The following is a 19,121-nucleotide window of genomic DNA, read 5'->3' as shown; positions in this document are numbered from 1 at the left end:
GAGGGGGGAGGAGGGAGGGGGGGAGGGATAGTATTAGGAGATATACCTAATGTAAATGACGAGTTAATGGGTGCAGCACACCAACATGGCACATGTATACATATGTAACAAACCTGCACGTTGTGCACATGTACCCTGGAACTTAAGGTATAATAATAAAAAAATAAATAAAAAAAATAGTGCTAGATGCCAGTTAGGACACTCTAAAATCTATGCAGTCTAGGCCCTCTCGAATCCTTTTTTTTTTTTTTTAATTGAGATGGAGTCTCACTGTGTCACACAGGCTGGTGTGCAGTGGTGCCATCTTGGCTTACTGCAACCTCCACCTCCTGGGTTCAAGTGATTCTCCCACCTCAGTCTTCTGAGTAGCTGGGATTACAGGTACCCACCAACACACCTGGCTAAATTTTTGAATTTTTAGTAAAGATGGGGTTTCTCCATGTTGGCCCAGCTGGTCTTGAACTCCTGACCTCAAATGATCCACCTGCCTCAGCCCCCCAAAGTTCTGGGATAACAGGCGTGAGCCACCGCACCCGTCCCAAAATCTATATAGATAAGGAAACTATAGTGACTTGCTGACTTGTCTAATTGAAATAGCTAGAAAGGGGGCAGGTTGTGCTGGGCTTCTTCATTACCATAAGATGACCAGATTTCACCGGCAGAGCAACGTAGCATTTCCTCTCCTTGTCCTTCTCCCAGGAAGGACACACAGCTGTCTAAGTTTGATTCTATGGGTGTCTGGCTGGTCATGGCCTATCACTGGGGAACTTAGAAAATAGACTGTGGTCATATGGCATTTCACCCACAGTCTTCATCACGAATCATGGATGGAGATTATTTGGTGCTCAGTTTGTCAATATTCTTGGTGTTGCTTCCTTATTAACCCCTTGTACCTATTCAATACTATTTTTGATCAGGGAATAAAGTAAAGTTGGATTCTTCCTAAAATTTAAATCCACTAGTTACTGGATATTAAAGCGTAAGTTAGATTATAAGCATGTTCTGAGACTCTTAAATGAAAAGGCTGAAGTTTATTTATTTTTTTCTTTTTGAGACAGAGTATTGCTCTGTCACCTAGGCTGGAGTGCAATGGCATGATCTCGGCTCACTGCAACCTCTGCCTCTGGGTTCAAGTAATTCTCCCGCCTCAGCCCCCTGAGTAGCTGGGATTACAGGCATGCACCACCATGTCTGGTTAATTTTTGTATTTTTTGTAGACATGGGATTTCACCATGTTGGCCAGGCTGGTCTTGAATTCTTGACCTCAAGTAATCCGCCCACTTTGGCCTCCCAAAGTGCTGGGATTACAGGTGTGAGCCACCGCACCTGGCCTGGAGGCTGAAGCTTAATTCGGTTATGAAAAGGAACCACAATAACCAACAAGCCACATGAACCGATGCTTTTTGCTTTTTAAGTAGACCGTAATGGCTAATATTTATGCGATACTCACCGTTAGCCAAAGGACATTGCAGTTATTCCCGCATTTCATCAGGACAACAAGAAGAGAAAATGAACATAACTGAAAGGAGGTTCAGGAACTAGCCCCCAGAAACTAAAGCACCCTGAAGTCAGAATACTAACTGGAGCTGAACCGAGCACTGAGCCATATTCTGTACCATTCCTGCTCTTCCGTGATTTTATTTGAGCCTCACAGTGTGTCTGTGGGGAATCCTTCCATAATCCCTATTTAGGGATATAGGCACGCATATTAGGAGGCCTAGTGGGAGGAGCTGGGCCTGGAACCCCCTTTTTCTCTGGCTTGGCTCTGCAGTTATTTAATTTCATTAGGGTAACTTGCATAGGGATTACACCCCTGCTAATTGTCAAAGATTGAGAGAATAATCTCTAGCTTCAAAATCCCCAGGCTCAGCTACATTTACTTGCAGGTTGGACCCCCCAGGGAAGAGTCTGCAGGCAGAGCCCTGCACCTCTATTCCCCCACCTGGCTATTTGCAGCAAAAGGAATAGGTGAGGGCAAATTTTTGCAGATGTATAGATTTTTTTTTTTTAATTAGAGAAATTTTGAATTTTTCTAAATTTGCTTCAGTAGAAAGAAGAGTAATATATATTAAGCCCATAGGATGGTACAGACACTGCATTAGATGCCCTCGTGCATGATTTTAATCAGTAGTTATGCACTGTTAATGCAAATTCCCGAAGGCAAACCTGACTTTTTGTTTTATTTATTTGTTTTTAATTGGGGCAACATATACATAATGTAAAATTTACCATCTTAACCGTTTTAAGTATACAGTTCAGTGATATTAAGAGCCATATTCATAATGTTATACAACCATCACTACCATCCATCTCTAAAACTTTTCTTTCTTTTTTTATGTTGAGACAGAGTCTCGCTCTGTCGCCCAGGCTGGAGTGCAGTGGTGCTATCTCGGCTCACTGCAAGCTCCGCCCCCTGGGTTCATGCCATTCTCCTGCCTCAGCCTCCCGAGTAGCTGGGACTACAGGCACCCACCACCATGCCCGGCTAATTTTTTGTATTTTTAGTAGAGACGGGGTTTCACCCTGTTAGCCAGGATGGTCTCGATCTCCTGACCTCGTGATCCACCCGCCTTGGCCTCCCAAAGTGCCGGGATTACAGGCGTGATCCACTGCGCCCGGCCCCAAAACTTTTCATCTTGCAAAACTGAAACTCTACACCTACTGAACAATGACTCCCCAGTACCCTCTCTCCCCAGCCCTAGCAAGCACTATTCTATTTTCTGTCTCTGATTTTGACTCTCTAGGTACTTCATACAATATTCATCCTTTTGTGACTGGCTTATTTCACTTAGCATAATACAGAATTTTAAATGTCTCTCTTAAGCCAATTTAATTTAAAAAACGTGGTGTGAAAATGCATCCGGCTCATAAGGTGTGGTTGAGCAACCAGACTTGCAGGACACACACCAACAAAAGGGAGAGGTGTGGGTTCTTTCTTTTTTAAAAAAAAACAGGCTGGGCGCGGTGGCTCATGCCTGTAATCCCAGCACTTTGGGAGGCCGAGGTGGGCAGATCACGAGGTCAGGAACTCGAGACCATCTTGGCTAACATGGTGAAACCCTGTCTCTACTAAAAAATACAAAAAAAAAAAAATTAGCCGGGTGTGGTGGCGGGCGCCTGTAGTCCCAGCTACTTGGGAGGCTGAGGCAGGAGAATGATGTGAACCTGGGAGGTGGAGCCGAGATCCTGCCACTGCACTGCAGCCTGGGGGAAAGAGCAAGACTCTGTCTCAAAAAAAAAAAAAACAAAAGCAAATATAATTGCAACAGATCAGTTAGAATTGTTCCTGGTTTTGGGTTTTGTTTTTTTTTTTTTTGGAATTTTTTTTCTTTACCATTAGACTTTAACTTTTTAGAGCAGTTTCAGGTTTGCAGAAAAGTTGGGCAGAAAGTACAGAGAATGCCCATAGGTCCCCTCTTGACACACACAATCTCTCCTATTATTAATGTCTTTTATTACTGAGCTGCATTTTTTGCAATTGATGAACCCATACTGATACATTATTATTAACCAGAGTCCATATTTTACATTAGGGCTCACTCTTGGTGTTGTACAACTCTGTGGGTTTTGACAAATGTGTAGTGTCATGCATCCACCACTACAGTATCTTACAGAATTATTTCTTGGCCCTAAAAGTCCCCTGTGCTTTGCCTGTTTGCCCCCGTCTTCTCTTCCCTACCCCTACTAGCCCGTGACAACCACCCATCTGTTTCCTGTCTCTATAGTTTCATCTCTTCCTGGCCTGGATTTTAGAGAACAGAATTGCTGTTGCCCACCCCCTCCCCTTAATTGAGTGAATTATCCATACTTAACCTTTTCTTTTTTCGCCTTTAGTGGACAACTTTTCACAGCGGGAGATCGAGGAGTTTCTCAGTGAGGCAGCGTGCATGAAAGATTTCAGCCACCCAAATGTCATTCGACTTCTAGGTACTTCTGAGAAATGTGGGAGTGGGTGGCCAAGGGGCTCTGCTGATCTGCTCTGTGCCAAAGGGAAAGATCTCTGGTGTAGATACGTTTACACTTTGTGTAACCCCAACACAAACACTATAACATTGAGGTTATACACTTTGTGTAACCCCAACACAAACACTATAATATTGAGGTTTCCACCCAGACTTCTCTTCACAGTGATGTTTTCTAAGGCTGATAGTCATCATGAGCTTGCGTTTTCTGGACACTGATGGGCTCAGGAATGTTTGAGTTTTCCACAGAATTCTGGAGAGTATAAATTAAATTGTCCTTGGTTACTCAAAGGCAAGACACAGAGGTGGCCGTGTTATAATTTTTATTAATTTAAGGTTATACATGAGTTAGGCAGCAGTGGGATAAAGCTGAAAAAGTAGACAAATTCCACAGGTTATCTTTGAGAAGTAATTTATTAACCTATTTGAAAGCACTGATTTCTGGCCAGGCGCGGTGGCTCACACCTGTAATCCCAGCACTTTTGGAGGCCGAGGCAGGTGAATCACATGAGGTCTGGAGTTCCAGACCAGCCTGGCCAACATGGTGAAACCCTGTCCCTGCTAAAAATACAAAAAAAATTAGCCAAGCATGGTGGCAGGTGCCTGTAATCCCAGCTACTCAGGAGGCTGAGGCAGGAGAATCGCTGGAACCCAGGAGGTGGAGGTTGCAGTGAGCCGAGATCGCACCATTGCACTCCAGCCTGGGGAACAAGAGGGACACTTTGTCTTAAAAAAAAAAAAAAAAAAAAAAAAAAAAGAAAGAAAGTACTGATTTCTTAAGATTATGGTACATTGATGATTTCATGGAATATGATTTAGCAGTTCCATAGAATGTGATTTAATGTAATTTGGCTTTGCAGCTCCGTTACCCAAAAATTACAAAAGAGGAGATTAAGTATGGAATGGATGCTGTGTAAGTGACTCTGTCCCAAGAGAGAAGAGTAACCTGGAAATAATTGAATTTTCTGCTGGCCTTGGTTTTTTGTTTTTTGTTTTGCCATCCTGTGACTGAATACATGCTAAATTCTTTTGAGATCTTTCAAAGTTTTATATGACTGACACTGCAGAGAGATGTGAAAATCAATGTTTGTATACAGTATTATGTCAAATACACTACTGTTATTCATTCACTGCTATTGGCTTTAGCCGACTATGAGAACAATCTCACTTTGTGATCACACCACAGAGTGCAGGAGCTTTGCAAGCCTGGGATCAGGTGACAGCCTCTGGCTCTCAGATTCCATGATAAATGATATTGTAGCTTCTCCTCTACAAAACTGTTAAAATTCAGGGATGTGAATTTTACCTACAGCCCTTCAAAGTTGTTTTACTAGTTTAAGCATTTGCAGTGGACTTTTTCACATGATTAAATAGCTATCACATGAAACTAGTTCGCCCTTAAATCTTGTGGGGTCACTACCCCTCAGACTCAGTCTAACAGGAATTCCTGGGTTTCTAGATGGCTATAGTTGTTACAGTTTGATTTGTGAGAGCCCTCATGCCCTCATTAATCTGAAAGGGGGGGAAAAAAAAAGTAGTGGACCCTGTGTGTGTTCCATTTTCTAGAACAGGTGTGAGTGAGGAGCTCTTGGGTTTTTTAAACTGTTAACTTGGTAACACGTGGCTTCGGTTTGGCCAGTGGTCCTGCAGGGCTTTTCTGGTCACAGTAACAAGGGCTCTTTGTAATTGATGCTGTGTTTGTAATTTCAGGTGTATGTATAGAAATGAGCTCTCAAGGCATCCCAAAGCCCATGGTAATTTTACCCTTCATGAAATACGGGGACCTGCATACTTACTTACTTTATTCCCGATTGGAGACAGGACCAAAGGTAATGATCTCTTTGTGTTACCCCCGAACGCTTCTCAGGGCTTATGTGACTTAGTCAGGACAACCAAATCGTCTAACCTTGAAAGTGAGGCCAGGAAGGAGAGGACAATGATCTTTGTTCAGAGCTCCCTGTGTGTCCAGGGGTGGAAATGTGGGGTCTATCCTCACAGCAGGCCTGCTCCAGGTATTATTATCCTGCTTTACAGTGGGGTAAGAGGCTGTGTGCACAGTCTTTTTTTTTTTTTTTTTTTTTTTTTTTTGAGACGGAGTCTCACGCTGTTGCCCAGGCTGGAGTGCAGTGGCGCGATCTCGGCTCACTGCAAGCTCCGCCTCCCGGGTTCACGCCATTCTCCTGCCTCAGCCTCCTGAGTAGCTAGGACTACAGGCGCCTCCCACCGCGCCCAGCTAATTTTTTGTATTTTTAGTAGAGACGGGGTTTCACTGTGGTCTCGATCTCCTGACCTTGTGATCCGCCCGCCTCGGCCTCCCAAAGTGCTGGGATTACAGGCTTGAGCCACCGCGCCCGGCCGTGTGCACAGTCTTATGGACAAAGCTTTACCAACTTGAGTTGGGTGGCCCAGGCTCCTGATTCTGCACTTCACACCCCTCATGGCCGCATACTCCCCAGAGCTCGCAGACCAAGGGAAGGCCATTGAAGATGGCTCTCCTAAAAGAAATTTTACAGAGCCCATTCTGGATTTCAACCTTTGAAAAAGTGTTGGTGACCCAAGAGGACTGCACAACCGATGTTCTGAAAAACGTTTGTAACATTTTACTCCCTACGTTGACTTACCCACCGTAAGTACTGTGACGCCCTGGGAATTTTGGATGTGGCTGTAGAGGCAGTTACAGATCATCTAGGAAATTTAGGACCACAGGCACGCCCGCCTTTCTTCAGGGTGAATTTTCAGTATTGACTTCGAGGGTTGTAGCGTTAAGGAATCATAGCCACTGGGGATGTTGTGTCTTTCATTTCCTAGGCCTCCTTATCTGAAACGAAAACAGTATCCTCCTGTTACGTTTTGTGGACAAACGGTGGACTGCGAGCAGGCGGTGTGAGTGTGTCCTGACTACGTGCCTGGCTAAGCAGGACGCCCTTCCTGCCTTGCACGCACCTTCTCCGTCTGCTGCAAAAGGCAACAATCCTGCAGCGTTCTGATTGGGACACATGTGGGAACGGGGTGTGGCTGGCCTCTGTCAACAGTCATTCTCTGACTGGGCAAAAGGGCAAAAGTCACTCCAGATCATCACTGCCCTTAATCACAGCCGTAAGAAACCACAGGTCCTGGGAAGGAACTGCACCACCCAGTCTACACCTTGGCATTCTCAGACACACCCCACCTTTGTCCCTTTAGCTGCCATCAGTATCAGGACCGCTGAGTGCAGTAGGGCAGTTAGGAACAACTGCTTCCTTCACTGCATCAGCAATGGCTGCGGGAAAGAATTCTTGCTGCTCTTACTTGATGGTCTGATGAGTCCACAGGATGAAAGTGCAAGGAAATTAGTTCTTAGGGACCATGAAAACTCACTCCCACTGGCTCTGCAGACAAAACACAGAGGGGAAAATGTCCCAGGCAGCACCGGTGTGGTGGAGATCTGCACACTCCAATGTATCTACAAACCTGGGGTGACAGTGGCCTAGGGTCAGCCAGGTCACTTTTCCAAGTGAAGCGGTGCCATGAAACTCACTCACAAACTGTTAACCAAAGAAGGTTTATTAAGTTCTGCCCAGGTGCGGTGGCTCACGCCTGTAATCCCAGCGCATTGGGAGGCCGAGGTGGGCAGATCACTTGAGGTCAGTTCGAGACCAGCCTGACCAACATGGTGAAACCCCATCTCTAATGAAAAAATACAAAAATTAGCCAGGTGTGGTGGCAGGCACCGGTAATCCCAGCTACTTGGGAGGCTGAAGCAGGAGAATCACTTGAACTAGGAAAGCGGAGGTTGCAGTGAGCCGAGATCATGCCACTGCACTCTAGCCTGGGTGACAGAGTGAGACTCCATCTGAAAAAAATAAAAAAAGAAGGTTTATTGAGTTCATTAGTTCACTCTGTGAACAAGTGCTGACTCTGAGGTGGGCACTGAGCTCTGAGGACACTAGAGGGAACATGACAGATGTGGTTCCTGCCCCATGGAGCTGACCTGCTGGTGGTGAGTGAGGGGAGAACAGGAGATAGACAATTGGTTATTCACAGTGAGGGAGCTGTGGGCACCAGGAGCACAGGGGCTCAAATGCCCAGTGGGCCAGGCAGAGCCCAGCGGGGGCACAGGGGCAGGAAGTGTGCAAGGTAACTAGACTGGGGGGTGTGGTGTCCGTGCACAGATGCAGAACCTCATGGTGGCAGGACCAGGACTTCTTTGTTTCAGTAACCTGGAGAAGGTTGGCAGATAGATCAGAGATGGTGATTGGAATATGCTGCGGGCTCTGCCGCTTAGAAGGAGGGATTGCTGCAGAGAAATGTGAGTTCCCTTTCCCCCCACCCCCCACACCCAGTCATTGAGCATCTTCTTGTCAGTGAAGCCACATTCCTTCTAAAAGATGTTTGGGCCCCGTGTGCTGTCAGAGAAGCTTCTTGTATTTGGAGTCCCCTCTTTTTGGCTTGTTCCTTATAACATCTCTGGATGCAGGGTGCATGGAGTTGCTTTCTAGTTGTTCACTGAGGGTCAACTTGCTCACTCCATTCATCTTCTCTTTATCATGAGTCTGTCCATCCTCAGGATCAGAAGACGTGTTGGGAATTGGTAGGGCAGCATACTTGCCTCAGCAGTGCCCCTAAGAGGGGCAGCATCCCCTGCCCTGAATCCTTCCAGCACGGAGAAACTAGAGAGAAGCAGAACCTCAGACTGAAGTGCGCTGACCTGCAGTAACTTATGAACTTAGTAACCACAGGTCACAGGTGACTGATGGAGTTACAGTGAGCCGTGATGACAAGAATGACAACTGAGGGCCTTCCTGGGGGAAGTCGGCTTAGAAAAACACTAGTCCTCATCCCAAGAGACAGGTCCATGTGTAGAAACAGCCCTTTGTTTAAAATTTGGGAAAGGTGAAACAAACAGGCAAAAATGTAAGATGCAATTTAGGGTCAGCACATGCCAGAGCCTGCTTCTCTACTTCCAGCTGACGTTCTTGGTATCTTATGCCTGTGTGTGATGCAGGGGAGGGGACTTTTGCTTTTTTTTCCCCCTTTTACTCTTTCTCTTCTTCCTAGGGACAGTCTAAGTGACCAGGAGCATGGTCCCGTTTCTTTTTTCCAGTTCCCCCCTGGCCCCACGCCCACACATACTCCTGTTCTCTTCCATGAGAATGCACTTATCCTTCACCAGGATGAGTACTAACCGTAGACACAGGAAGCGGTTAAAAAATCACCGAGACTCTTCCAAAGAGGTGAGGGGCCTAGTCCAACACAGAAAATATTATAGACAGGGCTGAGTATTTTCCTCCTCTTTTACCCCCAAAAAGAAAGATGATTGCATTATACGAAGTCTGTAAGGGATTTAAAAATTACCCACAATTCCCAACACCTTAGTACAATTGTTGGTGATTTCAGACATTCAGCTCTCATTGTTCACTCCATGCCTACATTTCTCATGGCCTTCACGTCACTACATACACTCCTGCCCCTGGGATGATAGTGGCTAACCTTTCTCAAGCATGTAGCGTAGGCCAGCCTGTATTTTGCATGTATTAATGCACCAATGGCACAACAACCCTAGAAAGTAGTTACTAGTGGAGTCTAAGGTGAGGAAACTGAGGCACAGGGGGCCATGGTGAAAGCAGGATTGGCCCCCAGGCTGCACACTGTGTGCCTTCAATGCTCTTCTGACTGCCCCATTCTGTGTGCACCTCTCCCCAGCAGGGCAGCACCCAGACAGATCCCTATGAGTGGTGGCACCTCATCTTCTTCAGTGGGTTTTGTTTCATGTTGATGGGTGATTTTACTTACATTTAATTTATGGTGTGTCGTATAATTTTGTGTGTTTGTGTGTGTGTGTGTGTGTGTGTGTGTGTGTGTGTGTGTGAGAGAGAGAGAGAGAGAGAGAGAGAGAGATGGAGTTTCGCTCTTGTTGCCCAGGCTGGAGTGCAATGGCACAATCTCAGCTCACCACAACCTCCGCCTGCTGGGTTCAAGCGATTCTCCTGCCTTAGCCTCCCGAGTAGCTGGGATTACAGGCATGCGCTACCATGCCCAGCAAATTTTGTATTTTTAGTAGAGACGGGTTTCTCCTTGTTGGTCAGACTGGTCTCAAACTCCCCAACCTCAGGTGATCCTCCCGCCTTGGCCTCCCAAAGTGCTGAGATTACAGGCCACCATGCCTAGCTGGTATGTTGTACAATTTTTCTAATAATTTATTGCGGGTCTGGGAATTTCATGTTATTGTACAAGAGTGCATTTTGTAGCAAAAAGATTAAAAATACACAGGGCTATTTGGTGGCCCAAAATTGCCTGTCTTTATTTGTGAAGCTTAACTCTCCTCCCTGTTTTGGACACCTGTGTAAATATGATGAGCCTCATATAGGATCTCTTTCTTGAATCTTTATAGAGGAGAAATAGAGGAACAATTTATATTCTTTTAAATTATCATACAGTAAAATTGACCTGTTTTCCCTTTTTGTTACGTAAGTCTAGGAATTTTAACACTTATATAGTTTAATGTACCCATAATCGTAATCAGGATATGGAACAGTTCTATCACCCAACAAAATTCCCTCCTGCTACCCCTGTATACACCTTCTACCCCCGTGACTGACCCATGTAACCACTCATCTTTTTTCTCCCCCGATAGTTTTGTCTATCATACGTGTATAATTTTTTTTTTTTCTTTTTGAGACAGAGTCTTGTTCTGTCACCCAGGCTGGAGTGCAAGGGCGCAATCTCGGCTCACCGCCACCACCGCCTCCTGGGTTCAAGCGATTCTCCTGCCTTAGCCTCCTGAGTATCTGGGACTATAGGCGCCGGGCCAATTTTTTTTGTATTTGTTCTAGAGATGGGGTTTCACCATGTTGGTCAGGCTGGTCTCAAACTCCTGACCTTAAGTGATCCACCCGTCTCAGCCTCCCAAGGTGCTGGGATTACAGGTGTGAGCCACTGTGCCCAGCCAGTTTATAACCTTTTGAGACTGGCTTGCTTCACTCAGCATTATTTCTTTGAAATCCAGCCAAGGTGTGTATATCAATAGTTCATTCCTTCTTTATTGCTGTGTAGTATTCCATTGTATGCTTATACCACAGTTTATCTGTTCACCTGTTTAGAGACATATGAGTTGTTTCTAGGTTTTAGCAATCATGAATGAGACTGCTGTAAAATTCACATACAGATTTTTGGATGAAGTCTTCATTTTTCTAAAGTAAATGCCCAAGAGTAGGTTGCTGGGTCATATGGTAAGGGCATATTTAACCTTATAAGAAACTGTTTTCTAGAGAGGCCCCTCCATTTTACATTCTCACCAGCAGTGTGTGAAAAATGCAGTACTCCTTATTCTTATTAGGACTTGGTATTTTTGGTGGCTTTTCTGGTTTTTGCTTATAGCTGTCCTGATTGATGTAGAGTGATATCTCACCGTGGTTTTTATTTGCATTTCCTGAATGACTAATGATGTTGAGCATCTTGCCATGTGCTTATTTGCCATCCTTATATCCTCTTTGATGAGTGTCTGCTGTTCAAGTACTTTGTTCATTTTTTAATGGAGTTGTTGATTTTCTTATTGACAAATTTTGAGAGTTCTTTATATATTCCAGATACAATTCTTTTGTTGGATATGTGATTTTCAGAGCTTATTTTCCAAGTTTGTGGCTTGTCATTGCATTCTCTTAACACAGGCAAAAAAAATGTACATTTTGATAAAGCCCAATTTATCAGTTTTATTTTTTAATGAATCATGCTTTTGCTCTCTTGTCTAAGAACTCTTTGCCTAACCTCTAGTAAAAAGATTTTCTCCTATTTCTTTTCTAAAGATAGTGTGGTTTTACATTTTACATTTAAGTATATGACCAATTCTGAGTTATTTTTTGTATAGGGTTTGAGATTTAGTTTAAGGTTTGCTTTTTTTGCATATAGATGACCAATAGCATTTGTGAAAAGACTGTCCTTAATCCACTGAGTTGCTTTTGTACCTTTGTCTAAAAGCAGTTGGTTGTACATTTCTGAGTCCTGTGTTCTGTTTCGATAAACTGTGTTCCCATCCTTTGCCCCTACCACATTGTCTTGATTACTGAAGCTTTGTTATAAATCTTAAAATCACCCAGTGTGATTCCTCCTACTTCATTCTACTTTTTCAGAATTGTTTTAACTATTCTGGTTTCATTGCCCTTCCACTGAAACGTTAGAATCAGCTTATCTGTGTCTGGCAAAAGTTCTGCTGTAATCTTATATCCTTTTGAACAAAATAACAAGTAAGGGAAACAAGTACACAGACTTTACTGACTGATGAATAGTTTCCATTTGCAAAAAAATACAAGTGTATTTTCAATGATGGAAAATAACTTTCAAGTATTAAAAAGATAAAAAGGAATGTAGTTTCCTATTTTGTTACTTAGTAGCCACAGATAAGATGGAAGACATAAAGTGCATAGACAAACAGAAAAATCAAGCTTTTATTCAAATCTTTTCTTTGCTGCCTGGAACAAATATCTCATGTTCCTGCTAGAGCGGCCCAAGACTATTATCAGTGTATTTGATACTGTGATGGCCCAATATCAGTGTATTTAAACGTGCTTCTCCAGGAGGGCTTGGGTGCTGGACCCGTAGTGCCAGTCTACCCAGGGCAGACATCACCGCTGGAGCTGTGCAGGGCAGACAGGCAGATGATGAGACACGACCCCAGGTCTCATGGAGATCGATAGTACAAAGGGAGATAGTCTGTAATAACATATGCATCACACAGCGATGTGAGCAGCCTGCTAGAGCTTCAGGGAAGAAACGAGTTCTTACTGGAGAAATGTTTAAAATATTCCACACTGCTGACCGAGCATGGTGGCTCACGCCTGTAAGCCACCTTTGGGACGCCAAAGGTGGGTGGATCACCTGACGTCAGGATGTGTCTGGAGTTGGTTCCTTCGGGTGGGTTCTTGGTCTTGCTGACTTCAAGAATGAAGCCACAGACCTTCGCAGTGAGTGTTACAGCTCTTAAAGGTGGCACGGACCCAAAGAGTGAGCAGCAGCAAGATTTATTGTGAAGAGCGAAAGAACAAAGCTTTTACAGCACAGAAGGGGACTCAAGAAGGTTGCCACTGCTGGCTGGGGGTGGTCAGCTTTTATTCCCTGATTTGTCCCCGCCCACATCCTGCTGATTAGTCCATTTTACAGAGTACTGATTGGTCCATTTTACAGAGTGCTGATTGGTGCATTTACAGTCCTCTAGCTAGACACAGAGTGCTGATTGGTGCATTTTTACAGAGCGCTGATTGGTGCATTTACAATCTTTTAGACGCAGAGCCCTGATTGATGCGTTTTTACAGAGCGCTGATTGGTGCATTTACAATCCTTTAGCTAGACACCGAGCACTGACTGGTGCGTTTACAATCCTGTAGCTAGACAGAAGAGTTCTCCAAGTCCCCACTCGACCCAGGAAGTCCAGCTGGCTTCACCTCTCAAGGAGTTTGAGACTGGCCTGACCAACATGGCAAAACCCCGTCTCTACTAAAAACATAAAAATTAGCCGGACATGGTGGTGCATGCCTGTAATCCCAGCTACTTGGGAGGCTGAGGCAGGTGAATCGCTTTAACCCAGGAGGCAGAGGTTGCAGTGAGCTCAGATCGCGCCACTGCACCACTCCAGCCTGGGTGACAGAGCAAGACTTCATCTCAAAAAATAAAAAATAAATTCCACACTGCCATCATGGATTTCCTCGAAAGAGTGGTAGGAGGAGTACAGTGGAAAATTAAGAGAAGCACACAGTCAGGATCAGAATGAGCAAAGACCAAATGATCTGGGAACATACCCATGTTTTGAGAGAAGTAGATTGTCTCACATGGCAACAGCAAAGCAGTGGAAGGATGGGAGGAGGGGTGATAAAACAGTAAAGAGAAGTTGGGGTCAATGTTTAGATTCTACAACAAGTAGAATGGCTTCACCAGCATGTAATACAAAACCCAACTCAAAATGACTTTCAGCGGAGATACAGAATCTCATGCAATAAAGCCCAGAGGTAGCACAGCTGCAGAGTTGGCCATTTTGTCCTCAACATCATCAAGTGCCCCAAAGTGTTCCACCTTTTTCTGTTCTTCTGCAGCCGGTGCTCCACATGGTTACAAGATAGCAGCTTCTCCAGCATCACGTCCTCACACACCCATCTCCAGAGATAAAAGAGAGAGGCCTGCCTTTTGTCTCTTTTGTCTCTTCTTTCTCTCTCTCTCCCCTCTCTTTTCCTGGAACAGTGCTTTTTTTTTTTTTAAGATGACAGCTTTATTGAGATACAATTCTCCCATTTAAAGTATTCAATTCAGTGGTTTTCAGTACGGTCACAGAGTTGTGCAACTATTACCACAATCAATTTTAGAACACTTTCATCACCTAAAAACAAAAAGAAAACAAAACTGACCCCATACTCTTCAGCTGTCAGCTCCTAATCCCTTTTACCCTCCTTGTTCCCAGCTCTAAGGAACCATTAAACTTCTCTGTCTCAGTCTCTCTCTCTCCCTATTTTGGACATTTCATATTAATAGAATCATATACATTTGTAATCTTTTATGACTTGCTGCTTCTACTTAGCATAATGTTTTCAGGGTTCTTCCATGTGATAGCATGTGACAGTATTTTATTCTTATTTATGGCTGAATAATAGTCTGTTGAATAGATATACCATGTTTTGGTTATTTATCTGTTGATGGACAGTTGGGTTATTTACTTTGGGGCTTTTATGAGTAATGCTCTATGAATATTTGGTACAAATTTTTGTGTTGATATATGCTTTACATTTTCTTGGGTATATACTAATTGTAGAATTGCTGGGTCGTATGTTAACTTCAATGTTTAACTTTCTGAGAAACTACCAGATAGTTTTCTAACATAACCACATCATTTTTCATTCTTACCAGCAACATGTGAGGGTTCTAGTTTCTCCATGTCCTCACCAACACTTCTTATTATCTGACTTTTAAATTCTAGCCATTCCAGTGAGTGTGAAGTGGTATCTCCCTATGATTTTGATTTGCATTTCTCTAATGACTGATAACATTGAGCACATTTTTATGTGCTTATTGGCCATTTTTATGTCTTCTTTGAAGAAATGTCTATCTGACCTTTTACCCATTTTTAATGTGATTATCTTTTTATTATTGGGCTATAAGAGTTCTGTATATATTTTATTTATTTTTATTTATTTGTTTATTTTTTTTGAGATGGAGTCTCACTCTGTCTCCCAGGCTGGAGTGCATTGGCGTGATCTCGGTTCACTGCAACCTCTGCTTCCCGGGTTCAAGTGATTCTTCTGCTTCAGCCTCCCACATAGCTGGGATTACAGGCGTGCACCACCATTCCTGGCAAATTTTGTATTTTTAATAGAGATTGGGTTTCACTGTGTTGGCCAAGCTGGTCTCGAACTCCTGAGCTCAGATGATCCACCCGCCCCAGCCTTCCAAAGTGCTGGGATTACAGGCGTGAGCCACCACACCTGGCCTGAGTTCTGTATGTATTCTAGATATGAGTTCCTATTAGATGGGTGATTTGTAAGTATTTTCTTCGTTTTGTGGGTCTCCTGTTCACTTTCTTTGTGGTATTCTTTGAGGCACAAACATTTTTATTTTTGGTGAAGTCCAGTTTTCTTTTTTTCCTTTGGTTGCTTGTGCTTTTGGTGTCATATCTAAGAAACCATTCCCTAATCTAAAGTCGCAAAGATTTGCCCTTATGTTTTCTCCTAAGAATTTTATAGTTTGTGATCTTACATCTAGGTCTTTGATTCATCTTTTGATCATTTGAGTTCAGTTCTGTATATGGTTTGAGGTAGAGGTTCAATTTCATTCCTTTGCAGGTGGCCATTCACTTGTCTCAGGAACATTTGTTGAAAAGACTATTTTTCCCTTATTGTCAATGGTCTTGACATCCTTCCTAAAAGTCAGTTGACCATACATGGCTTTATTCTTAAACTTTCTATTTTTTTCCATTGATCTGTATTTTTATCCCAGTACCATACTGCCGTAATTATAGTTGCTTTGTAGTAAGTTTTTAAGTTGGTAAGTTTGAGTCCTCCAACTTTGTACATATTCAAGCTTGTTTTGGCTATTCTCAGTTCCTTGAGTTGCCATATGACTTTTAGGATCAGCTTATCGATTTCTACAAAGAAGCCATCTGGTATTCTGATAGAGCTTATGTTGAATCTCTAGATCAATTTGGGGAGTATTGCTATCATAACAGTATTAAGTCTTCCTATCCATGAACACAGGATATCTTTCCATTTATTCAGATCTTCTTTAATTTCTTTCAATATTTTACACTTTTCAAAATACAATTTTTACAATTCCTTGTTAACTTTATTTCTAAGTATTTTAATTCTATTGTAAATGAAATTTTCTTAATTTCATTTTCAGATTATTCATCACCACTACATAAAAATACAGTTGATTTTTGTGTGTCCATCATGTATCCTACAACCTTGCTGAACTCATTTATTAATTGTGCTACACAATTAATTTTTAAGTGACTTTGGTCACAGTCTCCAGGAATAACAGAAGTGTTCTAGGAAAAAAACAGCACAAAGGAATAGTACCTGATACTCACTGCACCTTCATGAATGACAGTACGATGCAATATTTCTTAGGACCCAAATCCTTTCCTGGAAATTAGTATCCAGAAAGCCAAATACCCAAATAATACAGAATAGAGGCAGAAAATTTCCATGCCTGGTTTTAAAATAATTCCCTTACTTAAAGATAAAGATTAAGACAGTTCATTTATTTATACAGTATATAATTGATATGTGTCTTGGTTGGAAAATAAAAATCATTAAAAAATACAATGTCTTCATGAGTACCATTTTGTAAAACTCATGTATGGAAAGCAAGCCATGGCAAATCCAGTGCCTTGGGGAGGGTACATAATGGATGGACCCATTCATGACTGCCAGGGACTTGTGCAAATCCTTTTCTGCAGGGCCATGGTTGCACTAAGACACTTAATTACTACATTGAAGTTTTATCAGCAGCCATCCTCATAACTGATTCCAACAGTGACTGGTTTTTCTAACACAGCAATCTAGTTTGATTTTTATAAGCTAGAGAAAATACTAGGCTGTTGAAACTTATAGGCAGGCCCCACAGGAACAAAATGAAAATTCCTGAATATGTACTTGTAGTGCTTTGGTCCTGTGATAACAGCTGAAGACTCTCCTAATTGCTGTTTAGAAGAAACAAGTATCTTTCAAAACATTTCAAAGTAAAATGGTAGCAGATAGGGGTGCCTCATTGGAAACAGCTCATCCTAAGTGGACTTTTCCCCTCCCAAACATTAGACCCCTGCCACACACACGCACCTCGCCGCCTTTCCCTCCTCTGTGCAACGTGTGTACTCCGTCCCACTCTGAAGGACACAGGGAAGGATCACATTCGACCTCATACCTTATGAAAAGAAACAATGTCATTCACTGTAAATACTTTTAAAGATGAGGAAAGAGAATATGATGTTTGCCAAGAAGTTTAAGGTTTTTTTCATTCCTTTTTAAAAACCTTATTTGTGATATTAGTGATATGGAAATAAAAGATTTGTTTCCTTATTTCATCACTACACTGTCATAAATTAATGCATCCTTTCCCCTTCAGGCGAAACTGTTTGCAAGTTTTCCTTTTTAAAAGATAGTCTTTCTTCTTGTCTCCTCTATCATCTAGCATATTCCTCTGCAGACACTACTGAAGTTCATGATGGATATTGCCCTGGGAATGGAGTATCTGAGCAACAGGAATTTTCTTCATCGAGATTTAGCTGCTCGAAACTGCATGTAAGAGTCCTCGGCTATCCTGGAAGGATTGGGGCCTCATGGTGTCTGGTCTTTGCAGGGATAAGGAGATGACCTGTTCCTGTTTAGATAGGGAAGGAAGCTGCAGTCGGAAGGGTTATGGTGTGGCTTGCTCCGAAGATGGAAATATGGCTGGGTGTTTGGGAGTTTTCACTGCCTCTGCATCTGAGAGTCTGGTTGGCTTCCAAAGCTTTCCCTTATGACTCCAGTTTACCTTCACTCTCTCACTCAGGTAGGAATGCGAGGTGTGACCCCTGTGATCCTTCCCCATGCCATCAGGTAGCTTTGGACCTAGAGTTATGTGCACATCAGCCCCTCTTAAAGACAGCAGTGAAAATCATAAAGGCTTTTCCCTACGTTTACACAACACTTCCTTAGGAAGAAGTTTTGTACTTTGAATACATGGAAGCTGTCCTTTCACAGCAGACAATGGCTTCATTATACAAGAAATGTGGACTTAAGTTCTCCCCATTTCTTCGCCCTGCTTCAGCAGAGCCATTGTCTGCTGTGAATCTTCAAAAACTGTAACTGTGTCTTGATTTTAAGTTTTTTATTGCAAGAAGAGGGAGTGGTCCTTCAATGGATTTTGTCATTTGTTTTTCTTGGTCAGAGATGTGACAATAGGGCCTGCCCCCTCCCACCTCCCAGCCAGCCCTGCCCCTAGGGCTCCTACCCCTTTCACCTCATTTATGAAAACCCTAAAGGGGTTTTGGTTTTGTTATTGTTTTTATTTAACTTAATTTTTCCACCATGGAGGGAGAATCATGAAAAGTCTTTTTCCCTTACTATTTGCTTCATGTTTTCCCAGCAGGCAGGGTGACCAGCTTTGCAGTTTACCCTGGCCTGAGGGGTTTCTCAGGACAACGGATTTTCGGTGTAAAAAGTTAGTGTCAGGCAAACAGGGACAAGTTAGTCACCTTCCCCAGACCACTTCATGTCTATTTCTTTTCCTTCTCTTGCTTTTATTCTTTCTTCTCCTCCTCCTTCTTCTTGTGTAGGAGCTGTTTTAATAGCTTGGGCTACAAATGCAATTGTAGCCCTTTAATTTCTCAGTTAGTTCCTCAAGCACCCACCTGACCATCTTAGCAAGAAGCCCAGCATCTTGTTCTTACTGCATGTAATTCCCCATCTTCTCCAAACTCTCAGGGGGCTTACTTAGTCCACAGGGTCAGTGCCGCTTCCAGACCTCTGGGAGGAAGGCTGCTGGGGTCCTCCATCAGTCCACCAGAGGGCCCTGGTTTTGAGCTACTGCTTTCTGCTCCTGCTATGCTGTGTCTCCACGTTCTCCAGCTGTTTCTAGCCACTGTGCACAGGTGCCCTTGCTGGTCCGCATCCCACACAGATCAGAGTGATGCAAGATTGCATCACTTGAGGCCAGGCGTGGTGG

General features: G+C 43.2%; 1 protein-coding gene across 2 annotated transcripts in view; it reads left to right on the top strand.

Annotated features, from left to right (window-relative positions):
- Positions 1 to 19,121, top strand: part of MERTK (MER proto-oncogene, tyrosine kinase) — a 135,373-nt gene that overhangs the window by 106,191 nt on the left and 10,061 nt on the right. For both annotated transcript variants that reach the window (XM_050753006.1, XM_050753007.1), the window contains 3 exons: positions 3,835 to 3,927; positions 5,673 to 5,791; positions 17,607 to 17,716. In XM_050753006.1, coding sequence (XP_050608963.1) covers positions 3,835 to 3,927; positions 5,673 to 5,791; positions 17,607 to 17,716 — 322 coding nt within the window. The remainder of the gene's footprint in view (positions 1 to 3,834; positions 3,928 to 5,672; positions 5,792 to 17,606; positions 17,717 to 19,121) is intronic.

The sequence above is a fragment of the Macaca thibetana genome, chromosome 13 (assembly GCF_024542745.1).
Source record: "Macaca thibetana thibetana isolate TM-01 chromosome 13, ASM2454274v1, whole genome shotgun sequence".
NCBI lineage: Eukaryota > Metazoa > Chordata > Mammalia > Primates > Cercopithecidae > Macaca > Macaca thibetana.
Note: the sequence above shows the minus strand (reverse complement) of the source record. Positions and strands in the feature narration are given on the sequence as shown.